Source organism: Sinohyriopsis cumingii, chromosome 6 (assembly GCF_028554795.1).
Source record: "Sinohyriopsis cumingii isolate HCF-2022 chromosome 6, ASM2855479v2, whole genome shotgun sequence".
Classification (NCBI taxonomy): domain Eukaryota; kingdom Metazoa; phylum Mollusca; class Bivalvia; order Unionida; family Unionidae; genus Sinohyriopsis; species Sinohyriopsis cumingii.
Window position 1 is genome coordinate 95347561 of NC_142966.1, and position 22882 is coordinate 95370442.

A 22882-nucleotide genomic window follows, 5' to 3' on the forward strand; every position below is an offset into this window, starting at 1 on the left:
CCAGAGCCAATACTCGTAGGTCTATCAAGGCTGGAATCCAGAACCAATACTCGTAGGTCTGTCAAGGCTGGAATCCAGAGCCAATACTCGTAGGTCTATCAAGGCTGGAATCCAGAGCCAGTGCTCATGGAGCTATCAAGTCTGGGATCCAGAGCCAATACTCATAGACCTACCAAGTCTGGGATCCACAGGCAATACTCATAGAGCTATCATGGCTGGAATCCAGAGCCAATACTCGTAGACCTATCAAGGCTGGAATCCAGAGGCAATGCTCTTGGAGCTATCAAGGCTGGAATCTAGAACCAAAAACTTGTAAAGATCAAGGCTGGAATCAAGAGTTAATATTCTTAAGTCTATCGTGACTGAAATCCACAACCAACACTCTTCTGATGTTCAGGGCTGGAATTCATAGCCAAAACTCGTATGACTTTCAAGGCTGGAACCCAGAGCGAAAACTCGTATGCCTATCAAAGGTGGAATCCAGAGCCAATACTCGTACGACTATCAAGGCTAGAATTCATAGCGAATACTCGTAGAGATATCAAGGCTGGAATCCAGGGACAAATCGTCCACTTATTGGGTGCACATGGAAGTATTTAAGGGAGGCAATATTGGGCTTCTGGAATTGAACATTAGGGTAAATATTTGAAAGCATGGGGCTTATGGCAATTTAAAATAATTCATTTTTGGGAGAGTATAAGAGGTTGATTAAAATTTAATATTAGCCGATTTTGAGGCTATGCTGGTCTTATGAGAATGGCACTATGACCCCTTTGAAAAAAATTGATATTTTCAAAATAGGATCTTTCTCCCCACGGAACTTAGCTTTAAGGGACACTATGGGGCTTACGGAACCTATAACGAAACGTTTGACACAGGGAACTTATTTATTTAATGTTATATTCCCCGAAGCCCGATAGTCTATATACCTGTTAATGCTAAATTACAGTATGCCACATATACTGTTCCCAAAACCACTAATGTTAAATACCCATTAGCCACATATCCGGTAGTAATGTTAAAGGATATCGGACATCTCACCTCTGTCAGCGTGGCTTCGTGTATCGGGTCGATCAACGTGTGTATGTAAGATAGCTTGCCATTAGTGGCTCTGCCTCGGGTCTTCCCCGGTACTTCCTCCACTAAATATAATAACCGCTATGTATAGTCTATCATGTGTTGTAAAATGGCGTTAAACCCACACAACTTTGTTTCTAATGTATTTCCTATAAGGCCAAATATCTGTTCAAATGTGTCTTATTGTTAATTCCCATAAGCCCTACAGATCCCCTTATCTACTCACTTAAGAACCAGTAAGTTTGTTGCTAAGTAACATGACTCAATGTAGGTCGATAATGACGCGACAGTAGTGACTTTAAAGTAGTCCTATAATGGCGCGACATCAAGTGACCTTAAAGTAGGTCTCTAATGAGGCGACAATACGTGACGTCAGAGTAGGTCTATAACGAAGCGACAGCAATGACCTCAAGGGAGGTCTATAATGACGCAACAGTACGTGACCTCAAAGTAGATGTAGAATGACATGACAGTAATGACCTCAAAGTAGGTCTATAATGACGCGATGGTTCGTAAAATCAAGTTAAACTACATTTTATGCGCAATTCAGTCATAATGGAATACACTCCAGCCCAGTTGATCTATGCTGTGGTGTTCCACAGGGGTCTGTTCTTGGACCCGTTCTCTTCATTCTGTACACTCAGTCGCTCTCAAGTGTCATAGATCATCATCCAGTGTCTGACCAATTGCACGCTGATGACACCCAAATATACAAATTTAGCCACCCAACTGAAGTTGATGCATCCATCCAAGGTGTAGAGAGGTGCATTTCTGATGTGAAATCATGGATGACATGTAACAAGCTGCAGATGAATGATGATAAAACTGAGGCCATTCTGATCACAACAAAAATACTTTTTCATTCATATCCTTTACCTCAGACAATAAATATCAGCAACACCAACATTAAATTCACACAATCAGTATGAAACCTAGGTGTTATTCTGGACAGTACTCTCACATTGCACCAACATGTCATGAACATATGCAAGGCTACATATCTTGAGCTGAGACGCATCAGCTCAGTTCGCAAATATGATTCAGTTGATGCCACTAAAACACTTGTGTGTTCATTAGTACTTTCAAGACTGGACTATTGGAACTCAATTCTGTCTGGTTCATCTCAATATCTGCTCCAGAAACTTCAAAAAGTTCAAAACACAGCTGCTCGGATCATACTTAGAGTACCACGATCAGAGCACACCTCCCCGCTGCTCTGTACCCTACTCTGGCTATCTATTCGATCCAGAATCAAACACAAAATTTGTTCTCTGTGCTACGTTTCACTGTCGGACTCTAGTCCAACATACCTATCCGAATTCACCCATGTGTACACACCAGCAAGATACTTAAGCTCCTCTTCTGACAATCGTATACTCATTATTCCCACTATGAAAACAAAGTCATATGGACAGCGCTCTTTTGCATACCAGTGCCCAGCAACATGGAATGAATTGCCCACTGAACTTAGACACAAAGACACAATGATCCCATTCAAGAGTGCTCTCAAAACTCACTTATTTCGACTGCAAAAACAAACTTCAAGACCTAATAATGTTTCCTACCTTAAATATTCTCAGCATGTTTTTTAATGTTTTCTAATTTCATGGTGCTTGTTTTTGTAATCATATCATTATATGTTTTTATCTTATAGGTGTTGTCTAATATTGTAAAGCACTTAGAGCTTCTAAAGATTAGGTGTAATACAAAGTCCTCATTATTATTATTATTATTATGAAAACAATATTTGCATTCCAATATATTTGCAGGAACGTTTTTTTAATTATAAGAAGCAATTAAAGTTTTGTTTATTATTTACCAAATCGGGTATACAAAAAATAGATTATAGTGTTGTATTGGGCATACAGTAAGTACATTATATTGTTGTACTGGTGGATGTTGTGGTTATGGGGTATACAATAAATACATGATTATGTTGTACTGGTGGATGTTATTGTTATAGGGAATTGTGACGTTTGCACGCATTGGGGTGGGGTTCTTCCAATATATATTAATTAAATTATGATGAAAAATAAACCCCGGCTTGTGGGGTTAGAAAGTTAAATTAGTGACGAGGTAGATTTATAGCTCTAAGCCTCCAGTCAGCAAGGCCGACGGTTAAATTATAGAGAACACGAAGATGAAGTTCAATTAATAACAATTCAATAAATTCGATAATTTAAAACGATAACTCTCAATCACCCGTCTTTCCTTCGACCAAGTGACAGCCTAATTCATCCCATGATTTACAGTGTGAGTTCGATTTTCCCCCGTCCTTGCGTCTACTCATCTCTTTCTTTCCCGCCAATTCCTTCCTTCCTTCCGTTCCTCCAACACCTCCTTCTAAGACACTCCCACTTCTTCGGGCAACTTCTTTGATCTGGACAAACGTTTCCACATCTAGGTGATAACTGACCATCTGGCGGGCTCGTAGCCCCTAGGTCTGGCTCTCCACTTCTAGCCACGGAATCTTACGTAAGGGATTAATGCTAGCCTAACATCAAACAATGGTTTGTCAGAATTACCTTGATTATAACGTTTCAAACTGGAGCTACTCTGGGTCGGGGTAAACGTGACAGGAATATAGTAAATAAACTTCAGTGTTTGTATTGGCTTATGTTTTGGTTTCGCCCAAGTAAATAGGGCTTGGAAGCTCTACCGGTTGTAGTTCGTCCTCACCCACAATATCCAACAATAAAATACCATCTTACTCAAAATATGTATAAATAAAAAAAGAAAACTGTGTCGCCAAAATACTACAGGGCACAAATGAACGCCATTAGATTATGTCGGATTTAACTGCGATATTCTCTTTAGACCTTACCTCTCGCATCTTTGGTCACGTGAAGAACTGCGCCGTCCAAGGTGAAAAGGGACTCCCCATCATGGAGCTGTGACGTCGTGCGTCCACCGGGAACCACATGATACTTGAAAATCCCTTGTTAAAATGAACGGATACATAAATATACATTTGTACAACAAGAATTGGATATCGCAGCGGTATCACTTTGTACCTACGAGGTCCTTGACTTAAACCTGTGCGAGGATAAATGATTCAGTATCCAAAATTGGCGGTTTTCTTAAGGACACAATACTTATCGACATTAAGTCTTAAAGTTAAATATATTTTATTAATTTTAGACAGCAATGCAATTCTTCATGAAAATTGTTATGGCCCAACCTTTTCTTGTTATAGCCAGAGCTTTGCTTCCTTTTTAAGTATACAATATGAATTTCTGACAGTGGAGTAACTACCTCTTCCATGACCCCTACTATGCAGGGTGGAGGTGGGGATAGCAGCTACGCCAATGATTGCTAATTTCATTTACAAAGATGACAAAATCAACCAGACTCTTTCAAATATTTAATGGCTACTCGATGTCACATGTATGTCTTGCATAAATATATAGATACAGAACACAGTGTGCTTTTAAGTATCAGGGCTAGATAGGGGCGAGAGAGGTTCCAGGGTTTTAGAGCCCCCGCTCTGGCAAACAAAATCACAATACACACACACACACACAAGTAGTCACTTGAAATTTGACCATCATTTTATTCTTGCGTACGTCTATGCACACTTTGAGTAATTAAACACATTGAAGTTTGATTTAGTGCTCTTTTGAGGAAAGTTTACGTCCTTTTGAAATTTTGGAAACTCCACCTCCTCTACCCGAAACCTGACCTATCCGGCCCTGAGTAATGCCCCAAATGGAGAATCATCGTATGCTACACTGTTACGTCACTCCTAGAAATATTAACTTTATGTGCGTACCTAAAGTATTTGGTTCCCGGGACCGATCCTTCCTTTGGCACCATCACAAATAATTTTAAAATGCAAAAACACACAAAAATATATTATGTTTTCAAATAGACTTTTAAACAGTAATAAGCAAATTGGAAATAACTTTGACTTTGGCGAAGTTATCATTTTATTTGAAAACTTGTACAGGTATTTCATCTCTTGCGATGCCTCCATCCCCCACATACACACACACCTTTTAGCTATCACCACTCGCATTCCCCTTAGTACGCCACTGACTTAACTATACCAATGAGTGAAAGAAAGTATGTGTGGTTCGGTAAATATTAAAAACAAACATAAAAACAAAACAACAAAAAATAAATAAAACCCACACAAACAACCTTGAATGATTTTGTTCATGTCATAGTCATCAAGTAATCTAGTCTCCTGGTTTCGTCTACCATATACGGAGATTTCTAGAGAACTTACTTTTGTATATGGGAGGAATTTGCCCATTAGATGTGCTCAGTAGGTTGTCAAGATATTGGCCAAAAGCAGAATCAATCGGTGCAAACAGAGTGAAGTCGCCACCTGTGAGAAAATGTTAGTGAAACAAATCTTTAAAAGTGATAAAAAAATTTTCAACCTAAAAGATCATTCTAGACCCATGGACTATTAAGGATATACTTCGGGTATTTCAAATGAAGGCAACCGACAAGTAACGTTGCGAGATTTTAATCAAGAAAACAAAAATAAAACTTCGATTCTGATAAATAAATTTAGTCCATGAATGAATACAATGTCGATTGGCCCTAGTGTATATATATGCAATAAACTGACAACAAACAATGGAAAACTAGTACTTAGCTGGACTGAGTTCTTTCCACTCTTAATGATTCTTTTTTTTTTCAAAGGCAAATACAAAACAGAGACATGACAAACAAATAAAACAGGAAAATCGTTGTGTTTGCAAAACTTTACACGGCTGTTTCTACAGGAATTAAACCTTTAAATGTATTATGTGTCATCTAGTTTATTTCAGCATGCTGAGGATGCTGGAAAATATTTGTATTGACCTAGAAATGGATGAGCCATAACGACGTATGTTATTTTATGTAAATTTATTTAAGCGCAAATTATGCCTCAGATATTTCGTTGTTATAGTAGTGATTATAGACTACTAAGCAAATTTAGAGAATTATCTAAAAGAAAATGTGTTGGCTGCAAAAGATAATTTTATTTGTGCATGGTTGTCTCTTTCCTGTCTTATTGGTTTAAACTGCTTGGTTTCAATGTTCTAAGGCGGCGATTCCAGTATGATTCCTTTTGTTTCCTGGTTTGGGAACTCCAGCTGAGTTGTGAGCAATTGCAACAAGTGTTATATCACTGTTATATCACTGAAGGTGTGGCCAGAGGAGGAGAAATATTCTGTGATCAGGCTTCTGTACAGTTTCTTTTGTCATCCAATCAGATCTATGAAGGTTGATCCTTTTGTGTAGCCTTTCAGTTTCTCCGACATACTGAAGGCTACCGATCTTACATGTGATGAGATAAATTACATTCTCTGTTTTGCACGTTTTGTTTGGACCATGTATGTTTAGCATTTCTCTAGTCACAGTGCTAGAAAATGTTCAGATCTCTGTCATATGTTGACAGGTTTTGTACCTTTTAGCGCCACAGGGGCCAGGGTTGTCTTGATTAGTGATTGGCGTTAGCTTCGCCCTGACTATGATGTCCTTGAGATGTTTTGGTCTCCGGTAGGCTACTACAGTTTTGTTCGGGAGGATTAACATTAGTGCGTCCGACGATTCCACGATGGGCCAGTGTTTCCCGATAATTTTACCTACTTTGGGGTTGTTTGGATGGTGGGTCAGGATAAATGGTATCAGCCTTTTCCTTCTTTCCATATTTTAGTAGGTCATCGCGGTTTGTTTGTTTAGCTCTTTGCGTTGCCTCCGTAATCTGATCTTTGTCGTAGCCTCGGTAAATTAAATGTTTAGATAGCTCTTCAGACCTTTTTAGGAATGTTTCATCGCCGGAGCAAATTCTGCGTATCCTCAGTGCCTGGCTACATGGGATGTTCCTAATGCATTGTTTTGGATGGCAGCTGGTTGGGAGGAGATACCGGTGTTTGTCGGTTGTTTTCCAGTAGATGTCTGTATGGAGTTTGCTTTTTACCAGTCTGGTTGCTGTGTCCAGAAAAATGTTGTTTGAGTTGGAGACTTCTGCCGTGAATTTTATTGAAGGATGAAAGTTATTTGTCATTGGTATGAAACCATCTAGACTTTGTCTTCCATGTTGTCACTTCATTTCTATCTCATCGATAAAGCGTACCCACTGGCATGGTGTAAGTGCATCCTCCAGTTTTCTGATAACAATATTAGCATACAAAGGAGCGATGTGTGTAACCAATGCAGTTCCATTGATTTGAAGGTAGTTTTCTTCATTGAATTCAAAGTTATTTAGTTTTAGGACAAGCTCCAGGAGTTGGACTAGGAAGTGTGTGGGTGGATTGTTTACAGTTCTTGTTTCCCATGCATGTTTCTACACGCATGTATCCCTTCGTTGTGTGATATGTTAGTATACAAAGATGTGACGTCCAAGGAAACAAGCAATGTTTCTGGTTGTAATGGTTCGCTTGCTTTGCAATTTAATATGATAATCCGTCGTGTCCTGAAGATATGATGGTAATTTGTTGACATGTGGTCTCATAAAATGATCCAAATATTCTGATATCCTTTCCGTGGGATGCACGTTACCAGAAATTATAGGTCTGCCCGGGTTTCCTTGTTTGTGGATTTAACAATCTACCTGCCCTTTGGTTTTCTGGACTTAAGCAGTTTCTCGTCTGCTGGTCTATTTGCCCGATTTGGTACGACTCATCAATAATATTAGTGATGGTCTTTGCATATTCCAGTGTTGGATCCTGGTCTAATTTTTGGTAGAACATAGCATCACTAAGTTGTCTATTTACTTCACTAATGTAGTCTTCCCTATTCATAATGACCACAACGGAACCCTTATCTGCAGGCTTAATTATGATGTCTGTTCTTCTTTTTAGTGAGTGTAAGGTATCTGTTTTTTCTTTTCTCAAATTAGAGTATATGTTAATATGATTGATGTGTCTGGAAGTGTCGTTTTCAAATGAGTTGATAAAGGCTTCTAGATTTGGAATTGGACTTTTTGGTGGGGTCCAATTACTTTTCTTTCTGAATATGGGTTGTTCGCAGCTTATATTTTCCTGATTTATTTATTGGCTGCAGGGCAAAAGGGGCCTTGAGTCCTAGTCGGCGGCTAAAATGTTCGTTGTCATTCTATTACTTTTATCTTAATCAACCTCTGACACACGTGATCCCTTGATGGATCCAGTGCACTTGAAAGTGCACTTGAAAGGATTTTTATTCGCCATACATACATACATACATACATACATACATACATGCATGCATGCATGCATGCATGCATACATACATACATACATACATACATACACCTTTTGGTTCATTTACGATTATTATACTTGTTGTGCTGGGGGGGGGGAGGTTTCCGTTGAATTTTTGAAATTGTAATTATTACATACAAAAATCTCCCAAATAAAAGATGTCCTCATTGTCATTGCAGCTTTTTCTACCATTGTGCCGAAACTAGATTTCTTATTGTTACTAAGCTGTTGACATCACTCGAACGAAGTAAGCAACCTAAATTCTAAAGCTGCAAGAAACGTAACGGTTATTTTTAAATCAATTTTGTTAACTGTGGAAAGGAAGCATCAAACGTATATCGTATACAAACGTATATCATATACAAAATATACATGAAGAAAATTGAAATTCGTTGGTAAACAAATAAAATATAGTCATCTACAAAAATGATTAATACTTGTGTTCTATTATTACATTAGTCATACACCTTATACCAAAACAGTAATATGTCTTACTTGCCCTTTCTCTTTCGATCATTAGAATTAGTGTCTTTTGATAATTTGTAAGCTTCTACACCGACTCTTTCATTTGCAATAAAACTTCAAGCCATCCAATTTAACTCGTTTTTATTTTCTTTATTCCACCTTATCAGGTAAAATTATAAGCCAACTGACGGACAGATAGGCACAGGCAGTCTGATACAGTGAGCCAATCATCCCATTTTTCAGGGAAATTAAATTAGCGTAGTGGACAGGTTTAACACTAATGACCATTCGTGTTATGTACCACGTTTACTTACTACCGAGTACCGTGAGAAGATCTGTCAGAATGAGGGCCGCAACTAGATCTCTAAATCTGTGGTCATCCTTGATAATGATCTGTGCAATGCTTTCGGTCGTCGGAATATGTGGGATTAAAACTTCGTCTATCGGTTGTATTACTCCATTGGCTACGACAATATCACCACCATGCACTGCTGCAAACCCATTCACTAACAGCTGTAAGAGTGTAAAGTGAGATTTTTAGATAAGCAGGTAATATAGACCTCGATTCAGTTATAAGTAGCTTAAATAAGAAATATATTAAAATAGAAGATTGAAAACGAAGGTATAAATAGCTGAGTAGTAATGGTGTCATAAATAGTGTTATTGTTGTTGTTGTTGTTTTAGGGTTTACGGCCATTTTTCAAAGCAAGACATGCTATACATACATGACGGTCAGTATAACTGGTGGAAAATCCCGGTAAGAACCACACATCCACACATTGCTACTGGCAAGCTTTTACACATACCCACATTGGCAAAGCCCGAGACTTGAACACAGGTGGACAGAGATGAAATAGCAACAGTCTGTAAGACGAATGCTTTGGACCACTCGGCCACCAGGGGCCACATCTGTAAGTAGCGATAAACACTGTTTATAAAGTGTACCAGCTTTACAATGTGTAATAAAATAACGGTATGTCTTTACCATAAATATGCTAAATAGATGTGAGTGACCATCGTCTATCCCCTTTCCCTCCTGTGATGGACTTTCCTTTTGACATTTTTTAACATAGCTTTAAAAAACTTTCAGTCATATGGCTACAATGTCTGCAGTGTGGCAGTTTATAGTGATGTCTAGCACTGGGGTATCATGTCGCAGACATGTAACGTGATGTCCCACCCAGTCACATTATCCTGACACCAGGCCGACCAGTCCTAACACTAACTTCATAATGCTGAGCGCCAAGCGAGGCAGCTGTAAGAACCATTTTTGTAAGTCTTTGGTATCACTCGGCCGGCGATCGAACCCACGACCTCCCGCATCAGAGGCGGACGCTCTAACCACTAGACCATCCTGTGATGGATGAGACCCCCTTTAGAGAGCGGATAGAATTAGCCGATTTTCAGGCTCAAATTTATGTTTTACTTCCATACGAGAGTATTTATCATGAAGAGTTTGTGTTATGACTATTTGATATTTACTACTCCATTACTGTACCTTCTTAGTTTCTTTCTAAGTCTTAGTGTTGGATTTTAAAAATAAGTCATTGTCTTAGATGCGATTTTGTCGGTCTCTCCATCCTATTTGTAAACCTGTCTTAAAATATACATTCCTCAGTGTCCTCTCGTGCGTGTGCGCTCTTATGTGTGTGTGTGGACAAATACTCCTTAGCCATTTCCTTTGCATATGTTATATTGGATAGTAAGTCAAAGTATATGAGCCTACCCCTCCCATCGCTCTCTATGTATGATAGTATGTTCGATAGTAAATATAAATACACGAGCTACCCATGTTCTGTTCCTGTAGAGTCCATACTTTCTTTTTTTGCGATTAAATGCAGAATCACAACAGAACTTAAAAATACCCCACATTCAATCTGCACTGGGCTGTAACTATAATGCGTATGAACTATTTCCTTCTGTTTAATTGTTTGTAATGGTATATAGGTATGTATATGTGCGTGTGTATGCTAGTAAATTTTCCTCAAACATGCTTTTGATTTTTCCAAATTGTTCATTTACTCTGTTCAAATCTTTCATTGCTTTCTATTTTTTCCTTCTATATTTACTTTTGTTTCGAAATACGTTGTATTTAAATTTTATTTTATTTAGAATGTCCTTATGTTCTAAATTTCCTTCGAGAAGTAGTGCATGTATGTCGGTTTTGGGATTTTGTTTCTTTTCTAGGAAACAGCAACTATACTTCGTGATGTTTTCTTATTTAGCAAGCATCCACACACGATGTGTAACCCGTGAACTATAAGTATCAAAAGTTCACGAAAGTTAAGTGGCCTAGTCAAGCAGATAGAGGTATGAAGTGATGCAGAGCAGTGATCGGCAAAACCGCCTGTGACAATTTGGTTTAAATAGGCACTCGCACGGTTCATTATCTGTTCTAGAAACTGTTGGTGATTTTCCATTTTCGCCAACATAGTAGAGAACTCGGCCATGCTAATTATTTTATCCTCAGTAGCTACCGAATGTAGTTTACTAACAGTGTTGAGGCTACATTGTGCTGCTGCAAGCAGTTCTGAATAGACACGCATTCGTGAATGTAATCGTTTCCAAATAAATTGGCTAGCACCACTATCGACACCGGTTGCTATCGATATAGCGATGATAATACTTCCAACTAGTGTACACGGACTTTAATCCAATTACATTTCCTTCACTGCTACAACTGTCACATAATTATAGAAAGTATCTTTCTGAGGAGTATTCAGATGGAAGTGTAGTGATCTGTTCATTTAAGACCACATCGATTACGTCTGTACCTTTTACATCTAACGATCGTCTTTGCCCAATAACTGCTACCCGAACAATTGCGTTCTTGTTAAAAACAGTCAAGATCATTTTGGTCTCCATTGAGTCAATGTTGGTGTAAAATATTCATTGGTGAACTTAACCGGGGTGGCAACTGCGGTAAATACCATTTCAACCTTATGACACGTGGTGATATAGTCAACTTTTGGGCATTTGCCTGTGCGATGATTCCAAGTGGACCTAGAGTTGATTGTGGTACATCAGGGCGGTTCCAGTGGTTGATTTCTATTTGATCCTTAACAAGATTATATTTGAGTGTATACGAGGATTTGGTAACACCATTTTAAAGTAGATATTCGTGGACAAGTAGGACAAATTTGCTATCGACATTACATGCGTTGTCAGTTGATCTAATACTCGGTCAGTAAATTCTACAACCTCATCACCGCGGTCAGAATCAATCATGTTAATAAAGATGAGTCTAATTTTAAACAGAAACGTCAAAAAACGTTGAAGTATCTGATAGGAGTGATGCTGCGTCCTTCGTATTGTATTTCATCTCCGGCGACCAACGATACTGACATGATGCGAGATTTAGGTTTATCAAAGCTATTCACGTTAGGGAAAATAAGTCAACCACTTGTTGTGGTGGCATTTGTTTCCTTTCTTCTTTCGCTGGTCAAAATGTTTAAGTATGCTGTAACTATAGTTACTACACGTGGTGGTTCGGGCAAATTTGTGATCTTTTCATCCACGGATTTCTAAATCACATTATTGGCTGTATCATCATACTCTTTGATAAACTCTACCGACACTCCGGTGTCTCTGATTACCCAATTTTTCAGTGGCCTCAGTCAGGAATTCTTTCCCCCTCAGCGTTTTTCAGTTTGACAATGATTTATTTAATGTCTACGTTGGACGTTTGCAATTTATCTTTAGTTTTATCTTCCAAAAGTCATAAGCTCTCCTGGATCAACATCTACATCATATATGTGTATTTAATTGGTATTGTTCGTTGGCTTTTCTTAATGATTGTATGTTATGTATATCTGTATTGTGTTCTTGACTTTGTCCAAAATTAAGGTCATAGTGTACCTTACCAATTACGTTTAATTTGTAAACAACATAATACACAGTTAATATCTTTCTATTAGTCTCGATTAAATATTCATATCAGTATTATTGGTAAACATGTTTATAGTCTTGATACTGACCGTAGAAAGTTCTAGAATGGAAACTTTCATTAAGTTGACAAGGTATTTCCAGAAAATGGTACGTGTTTCACAAAGGTCAAATAGAGGGGTATATAATCTTGTTTACTTAAAAAAATTATATATTCTTGCATTAACATCTGATGCAGAATCAATCTTATTTTTGTGTTCAGTTTTTCATTGAGTGGATTTATTTATTCAAAGTATTATTCACTGTACTTACAAAGTGCTGAATAATATTCTTGGACAGAAGCATTAATTTGAATTATAGTGAATTCAGACAAAGGCATTTTGGATTATATTATTGCGATACATCAGAAGACTGTTAGTATTTCATAAACATCACTGGCACGTTAGCATAATCGAGATTACAGGCACATCAGCACATCCAATATTGGATTTTAATTGGAATACCACTTGAATTCACTTGAAACTTCATACATTAGGACTTGTGATAGAACGTTTAGGACCGTTTCGGATTTAGTTCACTAGACTGTAAGTTCATTTGAAATTTTCACTTTATATTCTAGGGAAATACATTATTTGTTGCATTTTTACAAAACTTGTTGGTTTCCGTTCTTTTCTTTTAGTTGGTTCACTTAAAGTCGTAGCAAACAAGGCGATTAGTAAACTCAGTCAAATCCGCCTTGGTGGCAAACCTGCTCAGATCCACATCAGTACCGTTTGTCGGGCTAAGTAACGTCCGTAAATGTTAATATACATTTTGTATAATATTAAACGTCTTAAATGTAAAATGTGTTTGCGGGGTAGGTGAACGCCCACGTGCCCGCAACACTTTAACAAAAAGATGGGTACATATTGGTCCATCCAAACGTGTTGTACTGGTATAGTTGCTTGTCGTCCAGGCCAACTGCGTAGGAAGGTAGTGCCATTCCTTAAATAATTAACAACCTCAACTGGTGGTGCAGGGCAATACGAGTCCAAATACATACGATGTTGAGGTATCACCACATTTGCAACCCAATGAGTGCCAGGTCCTGAAGTAAAATTCAGGTTGACAATACCGGTTCACGTATGGGTGACACCATCGATGCAAGTTCATTTCGCATAAAGAGGTCACAAAAATGCTTGACTGATTTTGCTATCTTGAGTAAATCTAGATTGGTCACTGGACGCGTGACCTGCGTGGATAATCGAAGACCTCTTCCCTATGATATTAGCGACTTGTTCCTGGTAATTGAAGGCTTCTTCCTGTTTTGATAGACTTACCAGGTCCATGATGCACTATGCGACCGCCAACCACCTCTATTAGCGCCATCCCAGATGCAGTTCCTACAGTTCATAACTGCTCAGCGTTTGCAACTACGGGATTGGAAATATTCCACTGGTTCTTTGCATATGTGTCACCGTTGACTTGAAGAATTTTAATGTCGTTTGGGTCTATTGTGTTTGGCCGCATTAAGCTAAGCAAGTTGTGTTTGGGTCTACCACACGGGGGCATTTCCATTTAATTTTGCCGGAGAAAGTTTCATGGTGACCACACAATTGTTTTTTGTATTATGTTAGTTATTTTCCCAGCTGATTTTCATTAAGGCCGATCTTGACTTCGTGATAGGACAGTATTGTTTCAATACGTAACTCATTCAGTTATGTAATATCCACATGTACATCACTGACTCTCATTCAGCCACCAGTTCCATCCAACAACATAATCTTGTCAGAGAGCATCACAGCATAACAATCATAACCACCACCAGCCGCACCCACAAGTGCATTAAAATGTATGGCAAGAACAGATTGTCAGATTGTTGCAGGTGTTCCAATGAAAAGTAATAAATCGGATACAACGTCAGAAAGTCTTGGGAAATTTTCAGCCACGTGTCAACGTTTATAAGCCAGTCCATATACGCCCACAAAATGTGATATGCACGTGCAATATTAGGAGTGGCATCTCTGTAATCAGGCTGAATTTCTTCAGAAGGTTCCTGATAACCGTTTAACCGGAAGGAAACTTCAGTCACTTGTAAGTCGTCAAATACCACTTTGTTACGCTCTTTGTCATTATCTCACTCTTTATTTTGAAACGCAACGAACACATTTTTTGGTACAGTAAAGCCACGTTGGGTACTTATTTGACAAGGAAACTGCCCCGTAATAACACTTAGTGGGTGCACATCTGTGATATGTACGAGAAACGACAGCTCTGACGCTGTACCAGATTGCATGAAAGATAACAAACGTGATTCTGAAATCAGTGAAGAGGCTAGAAAAGGAATCCACAAAGTCAATGTTGACAACTCAACTCTAATATCAGTGACACCTCCATCATCCCATATTTCATCGTTGGAGTTGTTCTTGTGAAACAAAGTGACTGTGTTTAGCTCCAAAAACAACCATGTAAATTTCTCTAAAAGAGCCAGATATGTGACTGAGGGCAATCACACATACACACACACACACAAACGTTAATGAAGTACCAAGGATTTGTGATCGACGTTGTGCAAATCCGAGATTAAAATGTGGGTTGGTTCCTGTCACCAATGTGGTGTAAGCAGTGGCGTATGGCTCAATAGAGTCATGATGAACAACAAGGGTTGTATACGGTGAATAATCTGCACGATTAGTTGCATCTTTGACAAGCATCATTGTTGGACAAACTGTTTTCGTTTAATCATCGCTGTATCTGGCAAGCTCGAGAACCGTCTTGGCTATGTCAACGTTGTCAATAATTGGTTAAATTTCCTTTCAATCGATGCAATAACGTGTACTGTTAAATAACGTCATGATTCCATTGTTGACAAAGCCAAATTAGACATTGGCATCGTATTTTCTATCGTTGTCGGCAACTGAAAGTTTTTCCTCAATTTCCAAGAATGCCTCACATGCAAGAAAAAAACCCTGGACGTGTCCTCACTTTAAATTTTGTTTATAATTGCGTGGGGTCTCTGGCCGCGTATGGATGATGCGGAAAATCTCTTTTACTTCGATTCACAAACACAGGCGCGCCCATGTTAAATTCTGGATCAGATACATCTTTAAAATGAGACAGTATATATTCATTATTTATTTTGTCTTATATCTTTGCGCATATAACAGGTATTCGTTTTGCCTCTTCAGCGAGAGCATTACATATAGTGTGGGCTGGAAATTGCCCCATAATAGGCAAATTATACAGTGTGAGAATATGTTTTATAGCAGTAAAATAAACTGCTGGCAGAAACCATATTTTATATTGAAGAATTTCCGCGGCATATATAGTATAATGGCGAAAAATACTCAGGTGATCGACACTATGAATACTTTGCAGGAATTCTCTATAAATAATATCGTTCTCTTGCGATGAGTGCCATGTAAAACACGTGACAGAAAAACTTAAATAGCTGCTTCGTTTGAATACATCAGTTTTATCAAAGCAGCTCAAAAGATGTTATATGTGTTTTCAGACGCATAATTCGAACACAATGATTACTTGATTACCGTATGAATGATCTTAGAACTTGAATGGAATAAACTAGACCAAGCAGAAAAAACCTATTTATATAATACTGTGCAAGAAACAACATGGATTCTTGAAGTTGAGGAAATTACCAGCTTCATCTGATGCGATCGAGGATTGATATTTCAAATGAATCCAATGATGATATTAGCGAATGTTATAGCTATAATAATGAAGATATCCGACAGCAAATTAATTAAGTGATTTTGGGTATAAATATAACAATGTAATCTGAACTCGCCAAACGTTAGTATATCCATGAAAAATTGTACAACGACGCAGAAGAGGAGGGACGCAAACACCAAAAACAATTTTCAGAAGCTATTACTAAAAGCAACCAAACAAAAACGATTGAGGAAATTTACCAACGCTCGTAGACATTTATGTTATTGCATTCAAACGCACAAAGGCTGGTAGTACTCGAGTTGGCGTAATACTCAGTGATGGATCATTTGATTTACTTTGGGCTGATTGTAAGTTGGACTTCACCGCGTTTGTAAATGAATTTTTAACTACGTTTGCGAAATTGTATATTGACTCAACAAAAAATCTTTTTGGAGATAGCCTGATTTAAATTTCGGATTAACACACGATCACGTAATGGACTGTGTAAAGTTCTCCGTTCGCCTAGCCTCAATATTGTGTACTATTTGAAGTTGATGAGGAGATCAAAGACGTGTATCTATGTTCAAGGAAATTAAAAAATGAAAATATTTATGAGTCCAGCGATGTGGCTCTTCCAATTGGATAAACTTTAACATATATAAAAGGCTCAGTGGCATTGGGAGGCAACAAATGCAAAGGCGTATGCCATGGAAAATATTAACTCTTCGGCAGAACATGTCATTGTGAATACTACATTACCCTTAAGGATCGATACTGGGACGTTCTAGACCTGCGGAGTTAAACATTGACGACAAAACTGTACATTGTATATCGATTTGATATTTAATATAATGACAGCCGTACGTGGACATGTGAAATTCGTGCGCGTTGTAAACCCTAGAAAACCCGTTTACGCGACATATTATGGAACTGGTCTCTCTCGCGTTTTTCATGGATTGTTCACAGGTAAAGCAAATGTGCTTGCGGGATTGTCTTCTCGGGTTGCACCACTTGCAAAAACAAGGTGCAAGTCGTTGATGGTATCAAAAACGTTACTATGGATCGGATGAAAAAAACTGGGATCACAAGCCAATCAGTCGCTTCGAGATCAACTACATTAGGTGGCGCTCACCAGATAATATGTACTTTTGAGAGAGTGACGTATGTAAGGTGAAGTAGTTCGCATTTAAAACATGCACAGTGGAGAGAATGTTTGCATACCTCTATGCTACATTAATGTAATGTGGATGATATTTCTTTTGGATATTGTACTTTTGGAAATTTTACATGATTTAAGCACACTGCTAACTAAAATGACTGCTCCCTTGTGTTAAAAAATCAGTCTGAATTAGTCTAAAGTACACTATACATAGCAGCTATTAAAATAGGGAAAATGAATTTTGCCAGACTAGACAATACCAGCGTCTGAAAGTGCAATGAATGAATTACCAAATATATAAAATGTAAAAAAAAGTTATCGGCTCTTTTTTATACAATTGACCTCTGAAGTTCAGGAAGTGAAAATGACCAAGTAGAGCTAGCACTTTTTTGAAAGGTGCACATTTGAAGTAAGGCCAAGCTGTATACTCTATAACCCATAGTACACCCATCAATCATACACCAAAATAAAGGGAATTAAAGGTTCTTTGCATTATACCTAAGATATACAAGGTCTTTTTTAAATAGCCAGTATAACCAGTGAGGAAAGCCGGGGACATTCTTTTTCTTTAAATTCCTAACCCTATGCAAAATGCGAAACTGTATAGCGCCACCTTAAAGAAAATAAAAAAATGTTTGCAATTATTTTTTTTTATTTTCATATAATTATGTATGATGTTCTGAATAAAATGGTACATTCATATTGCATTTAAGCATGAAAATAAGCTAATTATGATCATTTTTCTCTTGCTTACATAATTTGCCATGAGGTATTTTTGTGTGAGTAGTGACCTTAATTATGGGGAAATTAGAAGACTTAGAATATAGGAATAGAGTCAACTTAAATTTAAAACTGTTGCAATAAGTGACAGAAATATATGGTGAAAATGTTTCTTTTCATTTATTTGCAATGAAATAAAGAAATAAATGATGAGAAAGTGAATTCGCTTCTTCCATATTAAACAATAGGCAAATATTTTACACTTTGACCTTTGACCTTTATGAAGCTGATGAGTTACCTCCCTTTTCTAATTGTAAAATTCATTGTTGATATCTCAGAAATAATTCTGGCTAGTTTCATGTTCCTATCATGCAGCATAACATTGGTTGCTATGTTTACAAAATGTAATGTGCATTCTAAAAATAGCTCACTTTTATCATGGGGGGGGGGGTAGGCTGGACTTGTTAGAGACTCTGACACTCATAAATACTGTTCTGTGGGGAAAAAGGCAGGAGAATTATTCATAAGGATTGTTTTGATGCTTGCGACTTAAATGTTTCAGCCATATAAACATAATTAAATCATAAAAAAATAATACCTACATCTTCTTTATGGTGGCGCTCACCAGATAATATGTACTTTTGAGAGAGTGACGTATGTAAGGTGAAGTAGTTCGCATTTAAAACATGCACAGTGGAGAGAATGTTTGCATACCTCTATGCTACATTAATGTAATGTGGATGATATTTCTTTTGGATATTGTACTTTTGGAAATTTTACATGATTTAAGCACACTGCTAACTAAAATGACTGCTCCCTTGTGTTAAAAAATCAGTCTGAATTAGTCTAAAGTACACTATACATAGCAGCTATTAAAATAGGGAAAATGAATTTTGCCAGACTAGACAATACCAGCGTCTGAAAGTGCAATGAATGAATTACCAAATATATAAAATGTAAAAAAAAGTTATCGGCTCTTTTTTATACAATTGACCTCTGAAGTTCAGGAAGTGAAAATGACCAAGTAGAGCTAGCACTTTTTTGAAAGGTGCACATTTGAAGTAAGGCCAAGCTGTATACTCTATAACCCATAGTACACCCATCAATCATACACCAAAATAAAGGGAATTAAAGGTTCTTTGCATTATACCTAAGATATACAAGGTCTTTTTTAAATAGCCAGTATAACCAGTGAGGAAAGCCGGGGACATTCTTTTTCTTTAAATTCCTAACCCTATGCAAAATGCGAAACTGTATAGCGCCACCTTAAAGAAAATAAAAAAATGTTTGCAATTATTTTTTTTTATTTTCATATAATTATGTATGATGTTCTGAATAAAATGGTACATTCATATTGCATTTAAGCATGAAAATAAGCTAATTATGATCATTTTTCTCTTGCTTACATAATTTGCCATGAGGTATTTTTGTGTGAGTAGTGACCTTAATTATGGGGAAATTAGAAGACTTAGAATATAGGAATAGAGTCAACTTAAATTTAAAACTGTTGCAATAAGTGACAGAAATATATGGTGAAAATGTTTCTTTTCATTTATTTGCAATGAAATAAAGAAATAAATGATGAGAAAGTGAATTCGCTTCTTCCATATTAAACAATAGGCAAATATTTTACACTTTGACCTTTGACCTTTATGAAGCTGATGAGTTACCTCCCTTTTCTAATTGTAAAATTCATTGTTGATATCTCAGAAATAATTCTGGCTAGTTTCATGTTCCTATCATGCAGCATAACATTGGTTGCTATGTTTACAAAATGTAATGTGCATTCTAAAAATAGCTCACTTTTATCATGGGGGGGGTAGGCTGGACTTGTTAGAGACTCTGACACTCATAAATACTGTTCTGTGGGGAAAAAGGCAGGAGAATTATTCATAAGGATTGTTTTGATGCTTGCGACTTAAATGTTTCAGCCATATAAACATAATTAAATCATAAAAAAATAATACCTACATCTTCTTTATGGTGGCGCTCACCAGATAATATGTACTTTTGAGAGAGTGACGTATGTAAGGTGAAGTAGTTCGCATTTAAAACATGCACAGTGGAGAGAATGTTTGCATACCTCTATGCTACATTAATGTAATGTGGATGATATTTCTTTTGGATATTGTACTTTTGGAAATTTTACATGATTTAAGCACACTGCTAACTAAAATGACTGCTCCCTTGTGTTAAAAAATCAGTCTGAATTAGTCTAAAGTACACTATACATAGCAGCTATTAAAATAGGGAAAATGAATTTTGCCAGACTAGACAATACCAGCGTCTGAAAGTGCAATGAATGAATTACCAAATATATAAAATGTAAAAAAAAGTTATCGGCTCTTTTTTATACAATTGACCTCTGAAGTTCAGGAAGTGAAAATGACCAAGTAGAGCTAGCACTTTTTTGAAAGGTGCACATTTGAAGTAAGGCCAAGCTGTATACTCTATAACCCATAGTACACCCATCAATCATACACCAAAATAAAGGGAATTAAAGGTTCTTTGCATTATACCTAAGATATACAAGGTCTTTTTTAAATAGCCAGTATAACCAGTGAGGAAAGCCGGGGACATTCTTTTTCTTTAAATTCCTAACCCTATGCAAAATGCGAAACTGTATAGCGCCACCTTAAAGAAAATAAAAAAATGTTTGCAATTATTTTTTTTTATTTTCATATAATTATGTATGATGTTCTGAATAAAATGGTACATTCATATTGCATTTAAGCATGAAAATAAGCTAATTATGATCATTTTTCTCTTGCTTACATAATTTGCCATGAGGTATTTTTGTGTGAGTAGTGACCTTAATTATGGGGAAATTAGAAGACTTAGAATATAGGAATAGAGTCAACTTAAATTTAAAACTGTTGCAATAAGTGACAGAAATATATGGTGAAAATGTTTCTTTTCATTTATTTGCAATGAAATAAAGAAATAAATGATGAGAAAGTGAATTCGCTTCTTCCATATTAAACAATAGGCAAATATTTTACACTTTGACCTTTGACCTTTATGAAGCTGATGAGTTACCTCCCTTTTCTAATTGTAAAATTCATTGTTGATATCTCAGAAATAATTCTGGCTAGTTTCATGTTCCTATCATGCAGCATAACATTGGTTGCTATGTTTACAAAATGTAATGTGCATTCTAAAAATAGCTCACTTTTATCATGGGGGGGGGTAGGCTGGACTTGTTAGAGACTCTGACACTCATAAATACTGTTCTGTGGGGAAAAAGGCAGGAGAATTATTCATAAGGATTGTTTTGATGCTTGCGACTTAAATGTTTCAGCCATATAAACATAATTAAATCATAAAAAAATAATACCTACATCTTCTTTATGGTGGCGCTCACCAGATAATATGTACTTTTGAGAGAGTGACGTATGTAAGGTGAAGTAGTTCGCATTTAAAACATGCACAGTGGAGAGAATGTTTGCATACCTCTATGCTACATTAATGTAATGTGGATGATATTTCTTTTGGATATTGTACTTTTGGAAATTTTACATGATTTAAGCACACTGCTAACTAAAATGACTGCTCCCTTGTGTTAAAAAATCAGTCTGAATTAGTCTAAAGTACACTATACATAGCAGCTATTAAAATAGGGAAAATGAATTTTGCCAGACTAGACAATACCAGCGTCTGAAAGTGCAATGAATGAATTACCAAATATATAAAATGTAAAAAAAAGTTATCGGCTCTTTTTTATACAATTGACCTCTGAAGTTCAGGAAGTGAAAATGACCAAGTAGAGCTAGCACTTTTTTGAAAGGTGCACATTTGAAGTAAGGCCAAGCTGTATACTCTATAACCCATAGTACACCCATCAATCATACACCAAAATAAAGGGAATTAAAGGTTCTTTGCATTATACCTAAGATATACAAGGTCTTTTTTAAATAGCCAGTATAACCAGTGAGGAAAGCCGGGGACATTCTTTTTCTTTAAATTCCTAACCCTATGCAAAATGCGAAACTGTATAGCGCCACCTTAGTGACTTGAGCACCACCAAAAGCGGTCATGTGTCCATCAGCCGGGAACTGTGCTGGCTGCGGTTGATGAAATTATTAACGACTGTATAATTCAGTGACTGCAAATCTAGCAATCGGAAGTGGATCACGTTGAGTGAAGTAGAGAGACAATGTTGGTGTTTGCCTGTTATGACTTTGCGTCACTGTATGAGTCTAGCAGCTTCTTTGAGTCACTTCACATCTGTGTACGATTAATAGTCCACCGGTTGCACAACGTTTGTGGTTTGCTTGTTAAAAAATGCAGGACAGAAGCTGTGGCTTAGAAGCTTAGAAAAAGTAATAAAAATCCAATAATGACATAGTGATACTATTAAAAATGTTAAATTGAACAATTTTAAATTTGAAAAAGTTTACATTTCTTGAGCGTTTTCACTTGAATAAAAAGTAACAATTTTTATATCTTCCCTTTACAGTTTTATTTGTTATTTTTTTATATTTCTGCAGTACAAATGTTACGTTTCTAAAGATTTTTTCGTTTGTGACTTTTCCAGTTTAATAAACCTTACGCATGTTAGTGACTAGTTTGCACAATTTTCAAATTTTGTTTAAATATTTTAATTATTGTTATACTTTTTCAATACTTTATAACTTATTAGTATTTTTTCTTTTCCTGTGCAAATTTATTATTGTTTTTCATCTGATTTGGACAATTTTTAAATCTTGTATTATAAGACGTTTTAAATTTGTTGAAAATC

The 22882-nt window shown here is 36.8% G+C and overlaps 1 protein-coding gene across 1 annotated transcript in view; it reads right to left on the bottom strand.

The window, feature by feature from the left end:
- Positions 1 to 22882, bottom strand: part of LOC149797481 (periostin-like) — a 29540-nt gene that overhangs the window by 1024 nt on the left and 5634 nt on the right. The window contains exons 3-5 of the mRNA XM_089962289.1: positions 9041 to 9239; positions 5309 to 5410; positions 3902 to 4015 (exon numbers count right to left, since the gene is read on the bottom strand). Of these exons, the coding sequence (XP_089818415.1) occupies positions 3902 to 4015; positions 5309 to 5410; positions 9041 to 9239 (415 nt within the window). The remainder of the gene's footprint in view (positions 1 to 3901; positions 4016 to 5308; positions 5411 to 9040; positions 9240 to 22882) is intronic.